The sequence below is a fragment of the Hemitrygon akajei genome, chromosome 8 (assembly GCF_048418815.1).
Source record: "Hemitrygon akajei chromosome 8, sHemAka1.3, whole genome shotgun sequence".
Lineage (NCBI taxonomy): Eukaryota > Metazoa > Chordata > Chondrichthyes > Myliobatiformes > Dasyatidae > Hemitrygon > Hemitrygon akajei.
In genome coordinates this window covers 41,851,217-41,871,486 of record NC_133131.1, presented here as the reverse complement: position 1 = coordinate 41,871,486, position 20,270 = coordinate 41,851,217, and the positions used below count along the sequence as shown (strand labels likewise).

General features: G+C 42.9%; 1 protein-coding gene across 2 annotated transcripts in view; it reads left to right on the top strand.

Annotated features, from left to right (window-relative positions):
- The window catches only part of hip1 (huntingtin interacting protein 1), a 344,258-nt gene that overhangs the window by 228,683 nt on the left and 95,305 nt on the right, over window positions 1-20,270 (top strand). For both annotated transcript variants that reach the window (XM_073053676.1, XM_073053677.1), the window contains exons 10-11: window positions 1,474-1,549; window positions 15,179-15,322. In XM_073053676.1, the coding sequence (XP_072909777.1) occupies window positions 1,474-1,549; window positions 15,179-15,322 (220 nt within the window). The remainder of the gene's footprint in view (window positions 1-1,473; window positions 1,550-15,178; window positions 15,323-20,270) is intronic.

The window sequence follows — 20,270 nt, the reverse complement described above, 5'->3', positions numbered from 1 at the left end:
CCATTCCCACAAAGAACTGAAGTCAGCGTGTAACTCCAGGTCAGGGTCTTTAAAGAACCCTGGAAAGGGAAAAAAAGAGATTTTGAAGATAGAAATAGAGCTGTTTCTGAAGATGCAAGCAAAGGAGTCGCCATTAGGTGCCATCATCCTCCTAAGCTCCACCCAAATGTGTGGAGAGATGGAAGAGTCCTTGAAAGTGAGCCCATAGTTTGTGGGAACAATTCAGTGTTGGGGTGGGTGAAGTTGAGTGAAGTTAACCCCTCTGGTTCAGGAGCCTGATGGTTGAGGGGTAATAACTGTTCCTGAAGCTGGTGGTGTGGCAGTCTCTTCCTATTGTCTCTCCATCTCAGTCATCAACACTGTGAAACCCATGCTGTTTTTCAGTGAGTCACCCCTTTGAAACTGTCAAGTTTTTGCTTTGCTAACTTTAATGTTTGTAATGTCACCAAATGTCTGTCTTTTTTTTGCACTTTGGTGATTGCCAGTTGTCTGCTTATGTATAGTTTCCCCATAAAACTATTGTATTTCCTTTTCCCTGTAAATTACTTTAAAAACAAATCCCAGGGTAAAATATAGTAACATAAATGTAATATACTTTGATCTTTTGAAAAATGTGACCTTTATTTGCATGGTGCTTTCATTAATGACAGTATGTTAAGATGTTTACATGCACTGTTAAACTTGAGAGTGTGAAATAAAGATGTGAAATTTAGTAGTGTCTTTCAGAAGCAAAGAGTTTTGAAAGGTAGTCACTATTGTAACATAGAATGGAAATTAAAAGAAAGTGCTAAAACTGTTCTGAAGAAGATGAGATTTTAACAAGGCTTTTGACAGTGGAGATTGGGTTGGGATACAGTGAGGCTGAGGATGTTTAAAGTGATATGTAGTCAATAAAGTTGCTATAGCCAGTAATTGAAGGCCCAGGATGATAGATTAGCAGAGCCATGAGTCTTGAAGTAGAGGTGGGATGGACTGTCTGGGGAGAGACTGGTGGGAATTTATATTGACCCATTCTTTGAATTATGTATTTTTATGTCCCTGGAATGTCTCTGATCATCAGTTGCCAGAAGATTATTGATTCATAACATAGCAGTCTACAAATGTTTTCCAGTAAATGGTCCCTATTTTTTCTAAATGTGACAAGTATTCAATTTTGTTGCATAGTTTAATGAGTTTCTGTCTCTGAGCCCCTCCTTTCTCACAAGCCTTTCATTATGCACTGGTCTATTGCTGATGCTTAAAGATTTTCTAATTGTAAATAGCATTCATTGACTACCTTGATGGATTTGTTGGTGATGTGATCCATAAACAAAGCAAAAATTATTCCTAAACTTAACCATGATATTCTGCCTTGTTTTCCTGTCAAATCACTGGATTGCTGGATGGTCACAGTGGAGCGTAACACATAACAAGTTGACTTTTACTTTGCCCTTTAAGAATGTATTTGACAATTGTACTATTTTTATTTCACAGACTGAAAGAGTTATTTTATAGATCCAGCAACTTACAATATTTCAAGCGACTGATTCAGATTCCACAGCTTCCGGAGGTAAGCTCTATTTGAAGATTAAAATCACACAGATACACCATTTGTAGGGATGGGAGAGGGGAAGCATTTAAATTTATACTGCTGAGAGGAAATTGACAATGCCAAGCACGGCTGGGATGGGTGTATTCATTTGGCATCTGTCAGATGATTTTCAAAGCTATTTTGTACTATTCCATCAAGCAAACAGTGACAACAGAATAAACACTGAACATCATGAATGTAAAAGCGAAATAAAGATAATGCACATTGAAATGCAAACCTCTTGGGGATGTGTGTTGCAATGGTCTATTGGGATTATGTTCATTACAGAGGATACAATTGTATTTAATCTTGAAATTTAGAGGTGGCAGGAGCCATCTTACAGTTTCCATTTTCTCAGAAGCTGCCTGTAGCAGTGAAAAGCCTGGATAGAGTGGACATAGGATGTTTTCAATAATGAGAGAGTATGGGACCAAACAGCACAGCCTCATAATAGAAGTATATCCCTTTAAAACAGTGATGAAGATGAATTTCTTAAGCCAGAGGAGCAGAATTAGGCCATTCAGTCTGTAATTGCACCACCATTGCTTTATAGTTGATTTATTATTTCTCTCAACCCTATTCTCATGTCTTCTCCCTGTAACATTTTTACGCCCTGACTAATTAAGAATCTTTCAACTTCCGCTTTAAATATACCCAATGACTTGGCCTCCACGGCCATCTGTAGCAATGAATTCCACAGATTCAGCATCCTCTGGCTCACAAAATTCCACCTCATTTCTGTTATAAATGGGCGTCCTTCTGTTCTGAGGCTGTGCCCCTCTGGTCCTAGCCTCACTCACTACAGGAAACAACCTCTCCACATCTGTTCTGCCTCAGCCACCAATCACCAGACGTCAGATTCACAGCATGAATCTGATATTTGACACTGGTGAATGTTTGGAATTTATTACCGCAGATGGCTGTGGAAGCCAAGTCATTGGGTATACTTAAAGTGGAGGTTGATAGGCTCTTGTTTAGTAAGAGCATAAAAATGTTATGGGGAGGAGGCAAAAAATGGGATGGGAGGGAAATAAATCAGCCTAATTCTGCTCCTATGTTTTATGGTTTTATAAAAACAATGGCCATATTACAAAGCAGTAATTTGTTGTAAGCTAATCACAAACGAGAAAATCCGCGGATGCTGGAAAAAACGTCGACTCTACTTTTTTTCTTCGATGTTGCTTGGCCCGCTGAGTTCCTCCAGCATTTTTAATTTTTTGTGAGGTTTAGATTCTTCCCGTAGCTACTTGACATTAACCACAGCACTTAATAACTCAACTGAGTTCCACTATTTAGAATGTCGAAGACAGTAAATAGTTTGTTTAATATTTATCAAATCTGTGGAAACTGCTGCTGTCTCTTAATGTTCAACATGAGGACCGTGTTGTGTCATGTGGCAGAACAAGCTCTTGTTTCCGCCAATTATTGTGTTACAGGAGACAGACTGGTGCTGAATGAATATTGTGAGATGTGCATTCCAAGGCAAGTTGCTTTGATTCACAATGTTCTGTCATAAAAGAGCTGAGGAATGAGATTCAGCAGTGAATTTCTGAATGTAATTGGATTTGTGTGTGGAAAGAAAAAAAAAATTGCAGGCATGTTGTCGAAAAGCTGGAGTGGGGTACTTAAACATAAAAAAACACACCGACTACTCCAGCTATCTTATATATACTACTTCCTACCTGATCAATTATTTAAAGAATGCCATTCCTTTTTTTAAGTTCCTTCATTTCCGCAGCTTCTGTTGTCAGGATGATCTTTTCCTTTTGAAAACGTCTGAGATTTCTTCCTTCGTAGAACGGGATCTCCCTTCCTTTACCATTGACACTGCCCTCACCTGCACCTCCTCCATTTCCTGGACATCCGCCTTCTGACCAACAGGGAAGGGGAGAAGAGGGAATGACCTTGATTATGTTGCTCCCCTTTCCCGAGACAGTAGGAAGTGTAGACGGAGTCTTTGGAGGAAAGTTGATGTGTGAGATAGGGTGGGCTGCATTCACAGCTCTGTAATTTCTTGGGCAGAGCAGTCACTGTACCGTGGTCTGATGATTAGGGAGCTTTTTATGATGCAGCTGTAAAAAGTGGTAGGAGGGGACATGCCAAGTTCCTTAATCTACTGGAGAAGTAGAGGTCTTGTTGCACTTATCTTGGTTGTGGGCTCTTCATGGCTGAAACAAGATAAATTGCTGTTTCAGTCAAGAACTGGTAAATTAGGCCAGAGGGGATCTTGGGCTTGATCCCAGTCTGGATTCATGTCAGCTGAGGTTTCATGACTGCTTATTAGAAAGACAACTGGTCATAATTCACTCCCGAGTAACCTCTGCCATAGAATGGATGTGTATTACACAACAGAAATAGTTGGCTTTTATTGTTTCATTCTGCATATGTTTGCACAAACTGCTAACGTGGACAGTAGCTTCAGGTGAAACAGGTAAGGGGATTTGTGACATCTGCAGAAGGGTGGACTTTGCTGTTCAGAGTCTTTAACAACCTTGGTACTGTTTCCTTTCCAAAGATATACACTATGGTCAGGAAGAGGCATTATCAGGATTGTACAAGGTACTGATGTCTCTAACTTACATTCTTTTTCAGGCAGTACTTTGGGGTTGAGAATGATTAGTCTCCGCTTGTTGGTTCTGAAGTGGCCGATGATCTGGTTATCACTTGCTAGAATGGAACTCGGTGTAAGATATCAGTTTCTGGAGTTTTGAGTCCTATTAATGATGTGGCACACTTATCAGAACTGGCTGTGTGTAAATCAAGCCACTATATTAATGATGTTAGCTTGGAAGAAGTCACTGATTACCTTCAAGCTGTCTTGGAAAATTATGTAGAGATGATGTGGGCAGTAATTCAGTAGACCAGAATCTTATTGCCAATACCAAAGCTTCAGGTTGGTGTTGGACCACTTCTTTTCACACTATCCCAGTCAGTAATTTGGATGACAGAACTGATGACTTTGTGGCCAAGTTTACAGATAGTACGAAGATGGGTGGAGGGTAGGTAGTGTTGAGGAAGCAGAGTGTCTGCAGAAAGACTTAGACAGGTGAGGAGAATGGACAAAGAAGTGGCAGATGGAGTACAGTGTAGGGAGGTATATGAACATGCACTTTGGTAGAAGGAATAAAAGTGTAGAGTTTTTTTAAATGGGGAGAAAATTCAAAAATCAGAGGTGCCAAGGGACTTGGGAGTCCTTGTGCATGATTCCCTAAAGGTCAACTTGCAAGTTGAGTCAGTGATAAGGAAGACAAATGTAATGTTGGCATTCATTTATTTGAGGAGCAGAATACAAGAGGAAGGATGTAATGCTGAGGCTTTATATGGCTTTGGTCAGGCCACACTTGAAGTATTGTGAGCAGTGTTCGGCCCCTTATCTAAGTAAAGATATGCTAGCATTGGAGAGTCTCCAGAGGAGGTTCACAAGAATTATTCTGGGAATAAAAGGATGAAAACATAACCAGAATGGGGAATAGGGAAAAGGAGGAAGGGGGTGAAATTACCAGAAGTTGGCTAAATGGATGTTCATGTTATCAGTTTGGAGTCTATCCAGAAGGAGTATGAGGTGTTTCTCCTCCAACCTGAGTTTGGCCTCATCATTGCAGTAGAGGGGACCCTGGACAGACATGTCAGAATAGGAAGTCAAATTGAAATGGGTCACTACTGGGAGATCCTGTCTTTTGCAGCAAACAGAGCGAAAGTACCCATCAAAGTAGTCTGCCAGTGAAGGGTCTCACCCTGACAAGTCGACTGTTTATTCCACTCCATAGATGCAGCCTGACTTGCTGAGTTCCTCCAGCCCTTTATGTGTGCAATTACAATCTCACCTGTTAGTAAAGTGGATGCTTGGACTGTAGAAGTTGACAGCTCTGAAGAATCTGCTTCTGATATGGTTATTAATGAACTGTTGAATCTTCTGTGGTGTGTCCACCCATCACCTGTTCTTTCAGTCATTGACTTTCCCTTGGACTTTAGGTCCTATGGAGCTGTTTCTCTTCTTCCGAGGAATGGTGGGACTTCCAATCCAGGAATACCTTGCTTTCATAATTCATTAGCCTCTGGATCCCTTGGCCATTCTATCTTTTGAAAATGTTACAAAGCAAGCTTTGTTTCAATAAGTATTTCACCTATTACCCCGCTCCCTTTCAGAAACATTTTAATTAATTTATTTCAGTATTGAATCTAAAAAGCTGATCAAGTTAACAAGGAAAGATTGAGCTTTAATAAAGCTGTCATCTCCTCTTGACTGCCTGTACTTCTCTAAGCAGTTTCAGAATCTTGATTGTCTTCAAAATTAACTTGTATTTTTCTGCAAATAGTAAAGCAACCTAAAAATTTGAATTGACCCCCTTAGAATACAAAACTATATTGTGTTTTGTGCTCACATCCATATGGGTTTCCTGAATGTAAATAATGAAGTTGACCAAAGGCATTTGAAACTGCCTCAGTGTGATTTTAAAAAACTGGCATGTGCACTGATGTGGATGGTTCCATTGGGACTGTAAACTCATGTTGCTGGCAATAGTTTGGCAAAAGACGTATAATAGTTTCCATGGAGGAAAGAGAGGCTACAGGGGAGTGGGCGAGAGGTCCTAACTGCATTCAGAGAGTGCATTTAAGAAACACATGTTCACATGTCCTTCTGCACTTTAAAACCAGTAAATTCGTCAAGAATATCATTAGAAGAGGCTGATAAAAGGTGACTGAGATACCTTTAGTCACATGTGAGAATCACCAAATTATGACAAGAATTTTGCAATCTTACCAGATTTGTCAAGCTTAACTTTAGACCAAAATAAGTTTTGCTCTTTCAGGGTTCCATGACCCTCCACATCACACCTTGTCTCACACCAGATATCCACTCACAACATAAGCCTCCAAAAGGACAATAATGAAAAGGTTGTCTGTTGCTCCCCATCACCTCCCTTTGTACAAAGCTGTTGAACCATTAGGAGTGCAGAGCCTTTGAAGTGAGACCACTGCTCACTACAGACGAGATTAGTGATCCAAGGCGTGCACAATTTGGGGACAATTGTTTTACTAACTTCAAAGTGTCATCAGTTGTCAGCTTGTCGTTTCTATTGACTTTCAACATCTCTATTGTAAATGGCGATTGATCTTGCAAGTAAGGAATTCAAGCATCCCAATTAACCAACTGGTCAGTATCCATACCTGACAAGGCACTTCTGTATAACATACCATTTCAGAACACTGTGTTGATGGTGTGGGGGCTCATGCTGTTGTCCTTGTGCACAAGTAAAATAAAGTGTGATTGAGTCATAAGAGTGTGTGCGTTCTGCATCCAGGTATTATCTACGATGATATTGCAATGTACACGATCACAAGAGGCTGCTAAGGGTTTTAGACTCAGTTTGCTCAATCATAGGCACAACCCTCCCCACATTTAAAATATCTTCAGGAGGCAGCATCCATCATTAACAACCCACACCTTTCGGGTCATGGTCTCTTCTCTTTACCATCGTTGCCATTCTACCATCAAGAAGAAGGTACAGAAGCCCGAATAATCACACTCAACGTCTTACGAGCAGCTTCTTCCATCTGCCATCAGATTTCTGAACGGTCCTTTGACCCATGAGCACTATCTTGTGATTCCTGTTTGCTCTAGTTATTTTTGGAACTGCTTTGTCCTGCATGATGCCAACTCATCAATATTATTGGAGCTGTATTGACTTAGGCACTGGCTACGTGTCAGCCCATGACTGAATGATGTTTGGGCCTTGCAGCACGATCGGTTTGTGCTGAGGAGTTACAAATGGAAAAAAACATGAGCAGATCCCCACAATTGACCTTGAAAAATGATAGCCACCGTTTAACCATGTTGACAATAACTTCTGAGATGTTTCATCTTCGATACCTGATCTATACTCTCAGCTTTTTTTGGCTGATGCGAACTTGGTAAAAGATGGCTTAAAATATATGTGAATATTCAATTGGTATTGAATATTGTTTTGATATTGTGTGGACTCCTACATGAGAAATGACCTTTTGGGATGTTGGCATTTTAACCCACCAATATTTGGTGCCTGTAGGAAATGAGAGTAGAAATGTGAGGGACGTGGAAGAGAACTTTCAGTCCTTCAGTACTGTAAGAGATATGTAAGCAAAACTTCTGCATTTGCTTTCTCTCTCTCTCACACTCTCTTTCCCCCCTTTTTTCTCCCTTGCTCTCTGTGCAGAAACCTTAAAGCCCAGTTCCTTTGGCTCTTGCTTGAGCTTGGATTACATCTGTTACAAAATTCTGTCGTTCAGTGAAAAGGCACCCACTGCGAGTTCTGCTTTGAGTCTTATTTACACATGCTATTTTTGCAGTGCCCTACAGGCTTTTCAGTCTATTCCAGTGTTAACTTAAAAAGCAGCTCTACTTCACTTTGCTGGGATATGGATAACCATTGGCTGATTCTCACTCATTTTGTCATCACTGCGCAATCTTTGCCATTTTCTAACACTGCAGCATATGGTTTGCACTGATCACAATGCAAGGTTGAAAGAATAAACACATCTGTTCATGAATTCCCTCATGAACAGTTCACCAATATAAGAGCCCCCCTTTGATTTCAAGGCAGTCCTCAGTTGTCTTTGTATTCATTCCTCCAGTAGTCATTTATTCCCATTGAAAATGAAAAGAGAATAAATGTTTTTTCCTGAAGAAGATAGGAGTTGAGTATAAGATAATAACAGGAGTATTTTCCAAATGACAAAGTAATTTCTGGCTTTACTTCATTTAGTGACATATTTTGAATATTGCATACAATGTTTTCCTTTTGACATTGTTAATTATATTGATTATGTTTTTCTGTGCGCTAAATTATGAATCCTGGGCCGTCTAAGGTGACTATCCTGACATGTACAGCGTAAGATGGGAATGGTTGCCAGTTTCCATGGGGAAATGCTCTCAGTAATTATGGTCAGTGGACACTTTTTATCAGGTACAAATGTAATCAGAATCAGGTTTAATATCACCAGCAAACCTTGTGAAAGTTGTGTTTGTGGCAGCAGTACATTGTAATACATAATACTAGGAAAAAAAATGAATTACAGAATTCGGACTCGGGTTGAACTACAGAGAATGGGGAGGAGGTCTAGCCCCTGCACATATAGCACACAGGCCCACCAGTGTGTGGACACGCCCTGGTGCTCGTGAACCAGATCCCCAGCTATGGGTAAATAGCCCCACTGCCTTGTGGGCAGCCTCAGGAGAGACAAAGCCTACAGGAGGCCGAGAGAGGGATCTTCATGACTGGGCATCTTAGGATCACAATACCTTCCGCTCAGGCTTGTGATAATGATGATCATCACCCATTGCCCTTTGAGACAGACAGATGCCAACCTATATATATTAGTTTAATCAGCAGTGCAAAAGTAGAAATTAAAGTAATAGTCAGGGAGTGTTCAAGGGTTCATTGTTCATTTAGAGATCTGATGGCAGAGGGGAAGAACCTATTCCTGAATTGCTGAGTGTGTGCCTTCAGGCTCCTGATGGTAGCAATGAGAACAAGGTATGTCCTCAGTGATGGGAGTACTTAAAAATGGATGCTACCTTTTTGAGGCATCACTCCTTGAAGATGTCCTAGATACTCCAGAGGCTGATGCCCATGATGGAGCTGGCTAAGTTTACAACTCTCTTGCAGCCTGCCAATTAGAATGCTTTGTATGGTACATCTATAAAAATTTGTGAGTGTCTTTGGTGGCATACCAAATCTCCTCAAGCTCCTAATGAAATATAGCCGCTGTTGTGCCACCTTTGTCGCTGCATTGATACAACGGGTCCAGGATAGGTCCTGAGAGATGTTGACACCCAGAAGCTTGAAACTGCTCACTCTTTCCACTTCTGATCCCTTTATGAAGACTGGTCTGCATTCCCTCTCTTACACTTTCTGACAATTAATGCTCATTAATGTTACATCTGCAATTCTTCGTCTCTCCCAAGCTTCCACCCCCCCCACTGTAAATAGAAGCCCTAGATGCCTCCGCTGAAATTAACAGTACTTATTTCCAGCGACTGTATTGCAATTTGATTATTGATCCTCACATTGTACATAGTATAAATGCTACTTTCTGTTGAAGATGGCCATAACCCCTTTCCAGCTGATTAAAGTTCCTTCAGTCCACAATATTCCCTCTGACGTGTCTCCTACATGATCTGATTTTGCCATTTCTTTGTGAGTAGAAAACTGTTGGAAAAGTAGATGAAGAGGCATGCACAAGCTTCTACTAGCAATGTGAGTTGTGTGGTATGATCTTTTTTAAACATTGCAGATTGTCTCATGATTTTGATGCGAAGAGTGATGTGATTGTACTAGGTAGAGGATTTTTGAGCTGGTTTAGTTCCTAATGAATCCATTTCTGTTAGCGTCTGTGAGATTCCGATGCCAAGTCTCTGGTGGCGGGCATCACTGGAGTTCCCATAAATGTGGAACAGCTCTTGTTTACACAGTTTGCTGCAGATTCCCAGGATTTTTTTGCATTGGCTGAATCTTGAAAGCTGCCGTTGGATCGGAAAGCTCTTGTTTTCGTCAAATAAGGAGGGGTAAATTGGTGTAATGGTGAGAGAAGACTGTGTTCTTAAGGTAGCTTGAAAATGCTATTGGCAATGCACCAGTTTACCAAGGTCATACTGAAATGTAAACAAATAGCTCTCAGTCGAGGAAATGCAACAGTCCCTATGGCTATTATATTTAGCATTAGTTAAGCATCAGGAATTGTTTGCAAGCGATGCCCTTGATAGGGGCCCAGATCAGCAATGCTGATGTTTTATACCATAGTTTAGGATTTCAGAGTTCACTTTAAATTTCTGAGTTTTAGATGAATTTTTCATGGTAAATGCAATTAATTATCAAATTGATATCTCTTTGAAAGGAAGCAGCATCCTCCAAGCCCAGAAAATATCTTTCTGGATTTTAAGAGTCACTCATTCTTTTCCAAAAAAACATGACTTGAGAATCAGATTTTAACTTGCATGGAGCGGGAAGACATTTGTAAGCTGGTCGTGGCTGATGTGCTGTTTTGAAACTTCATCTAACATAGGAAATGGTATAAAGTGTTGCCGCCCCACCCAACACAGGTTTCAGCGTAACGTTCTGAAGTGGCTTTTGATTTTTGGTACAATGTGGACTGGTTAGGAGATCAGAACCTAGCAGATTTTCTTCCTAAGATTATAGGGAAGAAAAGGATGACTGTTTTCCAAGGTGGAGTTTAGAAGATAACAAACAATTGGCAAATAGACAATGACCTGTTGGTCTTGCTAGCTTCATTGTCCAACAATGGTAGAAGTCCATTGAGTAATTAATCTGATATTTGTCTAATCTACAAAGGCAGCGCTGGGAACAGTGACCTTCAGGAGCTTCGAATTTTAAGATAGGGGCTTTCATATCTCTGAACTTGTATGGCCTACGCAAAGTCTCTCCAATGCTGAGTATTGTTACTTGGGATGGGAAAGCTTTGGCCATGCAGGATAGTCAACTTGATGCTAATTTTAAGCTCAAAATCATCAGGTGGTCTGCTGAGGTAGCTGCTGAAGTCAATGCATGACCTCACTGCAGTAGGTCCACCAGTTATCAGTCATGAAGAAAGGAAACAGCAAACAGAGAATTCCAGAGAGTTGTGCATCCACAGGAAATATCTGAAGTCATGAAGAAGCCTGCTCAACAACCACACAGAGAGCCTGTTTCTCCTGTTGCGCCTGCCATCAAGTAGTTGTAGGTAGAATGACTTGCAGACCTCAACAGTGAGATTGGCATGGCCATTAGGGCAATAGAATAATTGCCTGCAGGAGCAGAGGAGAAATGGACAATCTGGAAGGCACCAGTTTGCCTCCTTAATAAGTTAGCCAGTTCAATTGAGGTGGTGAAATGGGCCAGGGTTGTAATGGCGGAGACGAGCAAGATGCAGGGTGTACAACACCTTTTGTTCTGGTCAAGATGTTGCTGAGGGCTGCTTATGAGCTCACTGGAAAGATCTTTGACTTTGGATTGACACAAAAAATTATGTTAAATTTGTCCTTTGGAGCCGAGCTGCATCTCTTCCAGAAATGTGAGATGTTGAATTTTGGGAGGACAGACTATAGCTATGTTGCCAGGGTGAGTGATAGGGCACTGAGGAATGTGGTGGAACAGAGGGATCTGGGAACACAAAGCCATAATTCCTTTAAAGTGCAAACACGAGGAAATCTGCAGATGCTGGAAATTCAAGCAACACACACAAAATGCTGGTGGAATGCAGCAGGTCAGGCAGCATCTATAGGGAGAAGTGTCGTCGACGTTTTGGCAGGAAATGACGAAGGGTCTCGGCCCGAAACGTCGACGGCGCTTCTCCCTATAGATGCTGCCTGACCTGCTGCGTTCCACCAGCATTTTGTGTGTGTTGCTTCCATTCCTTTAAAGTGGTTGGGTCATAGAGAAACCTTTGGGCTTCAAGCACACAGCAAGATGTTGTGCTTCATAAATCAATGCGCTGAGTACAGGAGTTGGGATTTGGACTATTGTCTGCAGTTTTGGTCATCTACCTACAGGAAGTATGTCAATAAGATCGAAAGAGTGCAGACAAAATTTACAAAGATATGGTCAGGAATTGAGGGCCCGGGTTTTACGGAAATGTTGAGTAGGTTAGAACTTTATTCCCTCGAGTATAGAAGAATAAGGGGAGATTTTATTGACATATTCAAAATTATGGGGGGTATAAACAGGGGAAATGGAAACAGGCTTTTTCCACTGAGGTTGAGTGAGACTCGAACCAGAGATCTTGGGATAAGGGTGAAAGGTGAAATGTTTAAAGGGAACACGAGGGGCATTTCTTCACTCGTGGGTGATGAGAGTATGAAATGAGCTGCCAGTGGAAGTGGTGGATGCAGGTTCAATTGCAAGATTTAAGAGAAGTTTGTGTAGATGAGTGAACGGGTGGGGAAGAAGGTCAGTGGCCCGGGTGCTGGTCGATGGGACTAGGCAGATAAATAGTTCAGAACAGACTAGATGGGCAGAAGGTCCTATTTCTGTGCTGTTGTGTTCCATGACTCTATGACTAAGCCTTGAATGTACTGTTGATCTCATGCTGATTTGGAGTTGGAGATGCCAGAATACTGACCCAACAACATTGGTTGAAACATGGGCATGATATTGATGCTGCATTTTGAAATCCACAGTAACAAGGCATAAACTTTGTATCCATTTCACACAAATATAAAATGTTCACAGCAAGTTAGAGCGGTAACCAGGGCAAAATGTATCTTGCAGCAAAGGACAGATTTTCAATGAAGTGACCAAAACCATTAAAAAAAAATTAGGAGCAAATGAGGAAAATAAACTAATGAAGGGAAAGGTTTGTTGAGAAGGTTAAAGGTTTGGTTTGAGAGGTACAGGTTCCTGTGAATAAACATCACCAACAGCCTGTCATGGTCCAACCACTTCTGTGCCAAAGCCAAGAAACTTCAAAAGCACCTCTACTTCCTCAGGAGGCTCAATAAATTTGGCATGTTCCCATTAACCCTCATCAGTTTTTATTAATGACATTGCTGTCACCTACCTGCTAATCAGAGCCTACTCCCATTTGGATAAGCAGGGGGAGCACTGTGAGGATTATATTTTTTGATTTCTCAAGTGCTTTCAATACTATACAGCCCTCATTGCTGGGAGAAAAGCTCTGTTCAATGCAAGTTGGCACTTCCATTGTGTCCTGGACAGTGGACTACCTGACTGGCAGACCATAGTTTGAGCAGCCTCAGAACTGTGTGTCAGACATGGTTATAAGCAGCACTCGGGGCCCCACAGGGGACTGTATTGGCTCCCTTCCTGTTTACCCTGTATACCGCGGACTTTAGATACAACAATGAATCATGTCACCTGCAGAAATAGTTGGGTGTATAAGTGGAGGATGAATACAGGGCCTTGGTGGAGGGCTTGTCAAATACAGCAAGCTGAATCATCTGTAGCTCAGCATTAGTAAGACAAAGGAGATGGTGATGAACTTTAGGAAGATGAGCGTACCCTGCTCCCTGTTACTATTGATGGTGAGGACGTGGATGTGGTGAGGACCTACAAGCACCTAAGGTGCACCTGGATTGCAGACTTGAGTGGAGCACCAACACAGAGGCTGTGTACAAGAAAGGCCAGAGTCGCCTCTACTTCCTGAGGAGACTGAGGTCCTTCGGAGTATGCAGGCCTCTCCTTCATGTTCTACCAGTCTGTTGTCACCAGTGCAATCTTCTATGTGGTGGTGTGCTGGGGCAATGGCATCAATACGGGTGATGCCAACAGGCTCAATAAACTGATCAGAAAGGCTGGCTCTGTTATAGGAGTCAAACCGGACACACTGGAGGCTGTGGTAGAACAAAGGAGCCTACGGGAAATCCTGGCAATTTTGGATAATGTTTCTCACTCCCTGCATGCCACCTTGGCAGACCAGAGGAATACTTTTAGTAATAGACTAAGCCAACTGTGTTGCTTCACAGAGCGCTATATGGGGCCATTATGCTCTATATAATGAGTCAAGCTATAGTCAGGGAAGTGATGACCCCCTCCTGTTACACTGTTTGGGGTAACTTTTTTCATTCCTGCTTACTTTTCTTATATTTGTATATCTGTGCACTTGTAATGCTGCTGTGACACTGTAATTTCCTTTGGGATCAAAAAAGTATCTATCTATCGCTATCTAATGTACTGTACAAAGCATCTAATCTGGATGCATCATGACTTGTTAAGGCAGCTGTCCTACCTGTAGCCGTAAGAAACTGCAGAGAGTTGAGGACACAGGACACAGCACATTGCGGAAACTAACTTCCCATTCATGGACTCTATTCACTTCTCGCTACCTCAGTAAAGTAGCCAGCATAATCAAAGACTTCACCTATCCCGGACATTCTCTCTTCTCCCCCTTCTCATCGGAATGAAGATATAATAGCCTGAAACCACCAGGCTCAAGGACAACTTTTATTCCACTGTTATAAGACTACTGAACGGTTCCCTAGTCCATTAAGATGGACTGTTGACCTCACAATCTGTCCTTGCTCCTTATTGTCTGCCTGCACTGCACTTTCTCTGTAATTGTAGCACTTCATTCTGCACTCTGTCATTGTTTTACCTTGTACTGCATCAGTGCACTGTTGTAATGAATTGATTTGTGTGAAGGGTATGCAGGAGGGTAGCATAATGGTTAGCACAGCCCTTTACAGTACCAGTGACCCAGGTTCAAATCCCGCCATTGCCTGTAAGGAGTTTGTATGTTCTCCTCGTGACTGTGTGTGTGTTTCCTCCGGGCGCTCTGGTTTCCTCCCACAGTCCAAAGGTGTAGGAGTTGGTAGGTTAATTGGTCAATTAGTCATTGTAAATTGTCCCGTGATTAGGCTAGGGTTAAGTAGGGGAATTGCTGTGCAGCATGCCTTAAAGGGCCTGTTCCATGCTGGATCTCCAGAAATAAATAAGTGAGAGTTTTTCCGCTGTACCTTGTTGCATATGGCAATAATAAATCAATTTAGAAATGTTAATATTTCACCTGTAGGCTGAATAATCCACATGGCAAAGCATGTATGGTGTGCAGTTGACTGGGTACTGAGCAAGTGATCGTGTTTTTACTGAGTATAGTTATTTGTCTTTTCTCTTGCAGAATCCGCCAAACTTCCTGCGAGCCTCCGCTCTGTCTGAACACGTCAGCCCTGTTGTGGTCATCCCTGTCGAGTCAACCTCCCCTGACAGTGAGCCAGTTGTGGAAACGGAGGATTTGGTGGAGATGGATCCCTCGTGCCAGCAGGTATGGGAGAAGCTGTTCCGTAAGCACTTGTTATCTGGCAAGGAGAGCAGGGAGAAATTTGTAGAGCTTGACACTTTTTCACAGGGTCAGAACCAATACACTTGGTGTCATTTCCCTGTTGGACAAATGCTAATAAGATTTATACATTGTTAACTAATAAAGCAATAAATATTTTAAAATTAATGACATGATCTGGACTGTTGTTGAGCTTCTAGATAGAAAAGGGCTTCAGAACTGATGTAAAGTGAATTATTTTGCCACTCAGAAAAATATCAATCATAATTTTTTGACATTTTTAGGTCTGGAAAACATTCAGGCTAGGAATCTTAACAGAAATTACTCTGTTAATTATTGTTAGGATTTGTGTCTTATTTCATATGACCAACACTGTCTGGTCTGTGTGGTTGAAATAAAGCAATCTTCACGTGAGGATCTTTCACAAGTGACTCCAGTGATAGGTCCTGCCTGCAAAATGAGTTTGTGCACCACTGTGTCAGCTCTGCAATTACTTTGCTTTCACTTTCTTCCTTAAGGTATCTCTGATCAGAAATTTTGGCCATTGGCCCTGGTATCTCATAAGTTTTGCTATATTAAAAAGGCAATATAAATAGACCTGTTGACTTTTCTCCAGTTTAGAGCCCAGAATCTCCTTACACACAGTTCTCTGAACATGAGTGACTAAAACATCAGACTGGACGGAGTCTATTTTTAGATAAACCTGTCAAATTATTCTCATATTTTACCCACTGTCTGATAAAGTTCTCAGTAATGTGGTGATATTTAGTGTGATTATTAAAAAAAAGAATGCTTTTTCTTTATCTCCTCTCCATAATTCACTTTAAAATAGGACACATTCTAAGTTTATGATTCATCTGCTATAAATTTAAAAGAGAAGGTACTGAAACCACTCAGCAGATTTGACAACGTCAGTAGAAAAGAAAGCAGGTTGAAGAGTTTCGTCAGATTTGGGATACAGTACTAAAGAAGTTAATTTTATGTTAAGGGGGGTAGGAATTATTTTCTCTTTCCATTTGCACAGCTCGACCTGCTGGGCACACCCTACATCTCAGCAGTTCATAAATTTTGTCTTTGTGTTGTCCCTCCCCAACTGCCCTCATTTCATAGAATGCTTTATTTTGTTTTGATTCTCCCTCTCCAACTGTGACTCATCACTTTTCACTTAGCCCCTCACTAATCCTGGCCTCACCCCAGCAAAGATACTCCCTTCTGTCAATAATATCAACCGAGCAATTCTCATCACCACATCAGGGGTTCCCAGTTTGTTCATTTAGCCAAGCAAATCTTCAGCAGTTTTTGTCATGATAATTAAATAGTTCCTGGCAAATTGTTGTTCTGCCCAAGTGTGAAAGGGACTAATTTTCTTTCCCCGCGATATCAGAATGGTAAACTGAATCTGAGAGTTGCGTAATAGTGAAAGAGCAGTTAACTTGGAGAAAACTCACTTGAAATTCAGTTATTTTGGCATCAGTATCATTTTGTCTTCGTTATTCATTATATCAATGAAGCATAAAAATGAATGTATCTGTAAGGATGCGTGTGTGTGTGTGTGTGTATGAATGTACATGAATTGTAAAACCCAGAAATTAATGTAGGGATGCAGTTATTTATAATTCTAAGGTTATCTAACTAATCTGTTGCAAGGCAAGTTTTAGTCTGGGACAGGTTTAAGTTTATATAGATTTTGTTTAATTTCAGAAATGAATGGAGCAGTTTGTAGTTTATAATGGTAAAGGTGATTAACTGAATATATGTTAAAGTGGGTGTGGGCTATTTAAAGTGTTGGATAGCAGCTGGGGATGAAATCTTGACTAACCTAGGAGGAAGAGTCCCATGATTTCCTGCATCTGCAGAATGTCTTGTGCCCATGACACATCTGCCCCATTCATAACAGAGCAAGTTATTTTCTGTACTTAAACAGGGATTAAGACTGGAATTTGCAAGTGAAATTATCAGTTTCTTTCCTATGTAATTTTTTTTTATGGCCGTGCAGTCAAAAGGATTAATGCACAGGCTAAGCACTGAGATGAAGTGGAATTGTTACCATGGTGATAATTGATTTCTCTCTGAATGGCTTTACACCCCTGCTTCGTGGAAGAGATTTGAAGGATTATTAGCTGCATTCATTAGAAGAGCTGTATTTTTTCATCAAAACCAACCTCGAATGTTTAGTATTCCATGTGAAACTGTTTCAGGGTGTCTCGAGCTGAGTCGTGACTGTAAAAATTTACATCATTGTTTCATCAGATTATTTCCATCTGCTTTATTTAGAAAGCATAAAGTGGTGAGCAAATTCAGCCCTTTCATCAGAACGATCTGCTGTTCTTCACACGTATCTGTTTGATAAATTTTCTTTAAAAGGCTCAATCCTGGAATCAGTTTTAATTTAATACCAGCGTTATAATAATGTGAGAATCCAGACTCAGCTCTTTGGGTTTACTTGTCCATACACTGTATCTGCCATCACAGCTGTCCTGCCCACTTCTACCAAACAGTCCCAGCTTCTTCTCTGTGGCCATTCACTTTGGTCTTTGCTTCTCAGTGGGTTTTTTTGTTAATCACTTTCTGTTGATTTGAGCTTTTTAGCTTTATGACAGGCTTTCTCTTCCACAGTCTCTTTCTCTTTCTCTTTCAATTCCACTGTCACTCTTCCACTAACAAAATTCCTTTTCATTATTTCTGTGTTGCCTTCTGCTGTCTAGGTTCTAAGCTAGAAAATTCTCTTTGTTCTTCCCTCCTTTTAATACTTATTTACAATCAACCTCTTATATCAAGGTTCCAGTCACTTTTCCCTCGACTATGTTGCACAGTGCCCTTGTTCTGGTTATATTTGTACAAATGGCTTAGGGATGGTACTGTAGTGATGTACTACATACAGAACTAGAGACAACGACACGCAGTCGGTAAGTCGTTTCGAGATTAGTTTATTCAAACTTCATGGCACTGGCTTTTAATCCCTAGTTCCCGCCCTCCCCGGGTGGAAATGACGTCAGAGGTGCATTACCAAAGTCTCTCCCCGCGCGCGGGCTATTTGTGAGCCGGTTCGCCTGCGCAGAAAGTGGGTCGCCACATAACCCTCCCCCAATACCGGCGATACACCCCCAATGTCCACAGTCTGGATCAGCCTCTGTTTGGGAGGTCTGCCTCTGCGCCGCGGTGCCTGAACCTCGACCGGCTGCACCAAGTTGCTGGTTTGAGTCGGTCCACCGTGAAAACCTCCTCTTTCCCCCCAATGTCCGGAACGTATGTGGACCCGTTGTTCCTGATCACCTTGAACTGCCCCTCGTACGGCCGCTGTAGCGGTGCCCGGTGTCTGCCCCTTCGTACAAACACAAACTTACAGTTCTGCAGGTCTTTGGGTACATGGGTCGGGGTCCGTCCGTGCTGTGAAGTTGGTACGGGGACCAGGTTGCCGAGCCTTTCGCGCAACCTGTCCAGGACTGCTGCGGGTTCTTCCTCTTGCCCCCTTGGGGCTGGTATGAACTCTCCCGGGACGGCCAGGGGTGCGCCGTACACCAACTTGGCTGACGAGGCGTGCAGATCCTCTTTGGGCACTGTGCGAATTCCAAGCAGGACCCAGGGAAGCTTGTCCACCCAGTTAGGTCCTCTCAGGCGGGCCATGAGAGCCGACTTCAAGTGATGGTGGAAGCGTTCCACTAGTCCGTTTGACTGTGGGTGGTAGACAATAGTGTGGTGTAGCTGTGTACTCAACAAGCTGGCCACAGCCGACCACAGGCTGGAGGTGAACTGGGCGCCTCTGTCGGAGGTAATGTGGGCCGGTACCCCGAAGCGTGCTACCCAGGTTGCAATCAGTGCTCGGGCGCAGGAATTGTCAGATGTGTCGGTGAGCGGGACCGCCTCTGGCCACCTTGTGAACCGGTCTACCATAGTTAGGAGGTACCGCGCTCCTCGTGACACTGGTAGGGGCCCCACGATATCCACATGAATGTGGTCAAACCTCCGGCGGGTGGGTTCGAACTGCTGCAGCGTGGCTTTAGTGTGCCGCTGCACCTTGGCTGTTTGGCACTGCGTGCACGTTCTGGCCCATTCGCTGACCTGTTTGCGAAGTCCGTGCCACGCGAACTTGCTGGAGAACAGCCGGACGGTTGTCCTGATAGATGGGTGCACCAAACCGTGTATGGAGTCGAAAACTCGCCGCCTCCAGGCTGCCGAGACAATGGGGCGAGGTTGGCCGGTAGCCACGTTGCACAGGAGGGTCGTCTCACCTGGACCTACGAGGAAGTAGGTGCAAACCCGAGACTGCGGTCCTGTAGCTGGGCATCTTGTTGTCTGCCTGCTGTGCCTCCGCCAGTGCTGCATAGTCCACCCCCAGGGACAGGGCCTGGACAGCTGGTCTGGAGAGTGCGTCCGCCCCGACGTTGTCCTTTCCCGAGACATGCTGGATGTCCGTCGTGTACTTGGAGATGTAGGACAGATGTCGCTGCTGGCGGACTGGTGGTGGTTCACCAGGGATCAGACACCTTCGTGAACGCGAAGGTCAGCGGTTTGTGGTCCGTGAACGCGGTGAGCCGCCTGCCTTCTAAGAAGTACCTGAAATGCCGGATTGTCAGATACAGTGCCAACAGCTCCCGGTCGAAGGCACTGTACTTGAGTTTGGGTGGTCGTAGGTGTTTGCTGAAGAATGCCAGGGGTTGCCAGCGCCCCTCGATGAGTTGCTCCAGCACCCCACCGACTGCTGTGTTGGATGTGTCCACCGTGAGGGCGGTTGGAACGTCCGTTCTGGGGTGCACCAGCATCGCGGCATCTGCCAAGGCTTCCTTGGCTTTAACAAAAGCGGCCGCGGCCTCCTCGTCCCAAGTAATGTCCTTGCCTTTACCCGACATCAGGGTGTACAAAGGGCGCATGATACGGGCTGCTGAGGGGAGGAAACGGTGGTAGAAGTTCACTATACCAACGAACTCCTGCAGGC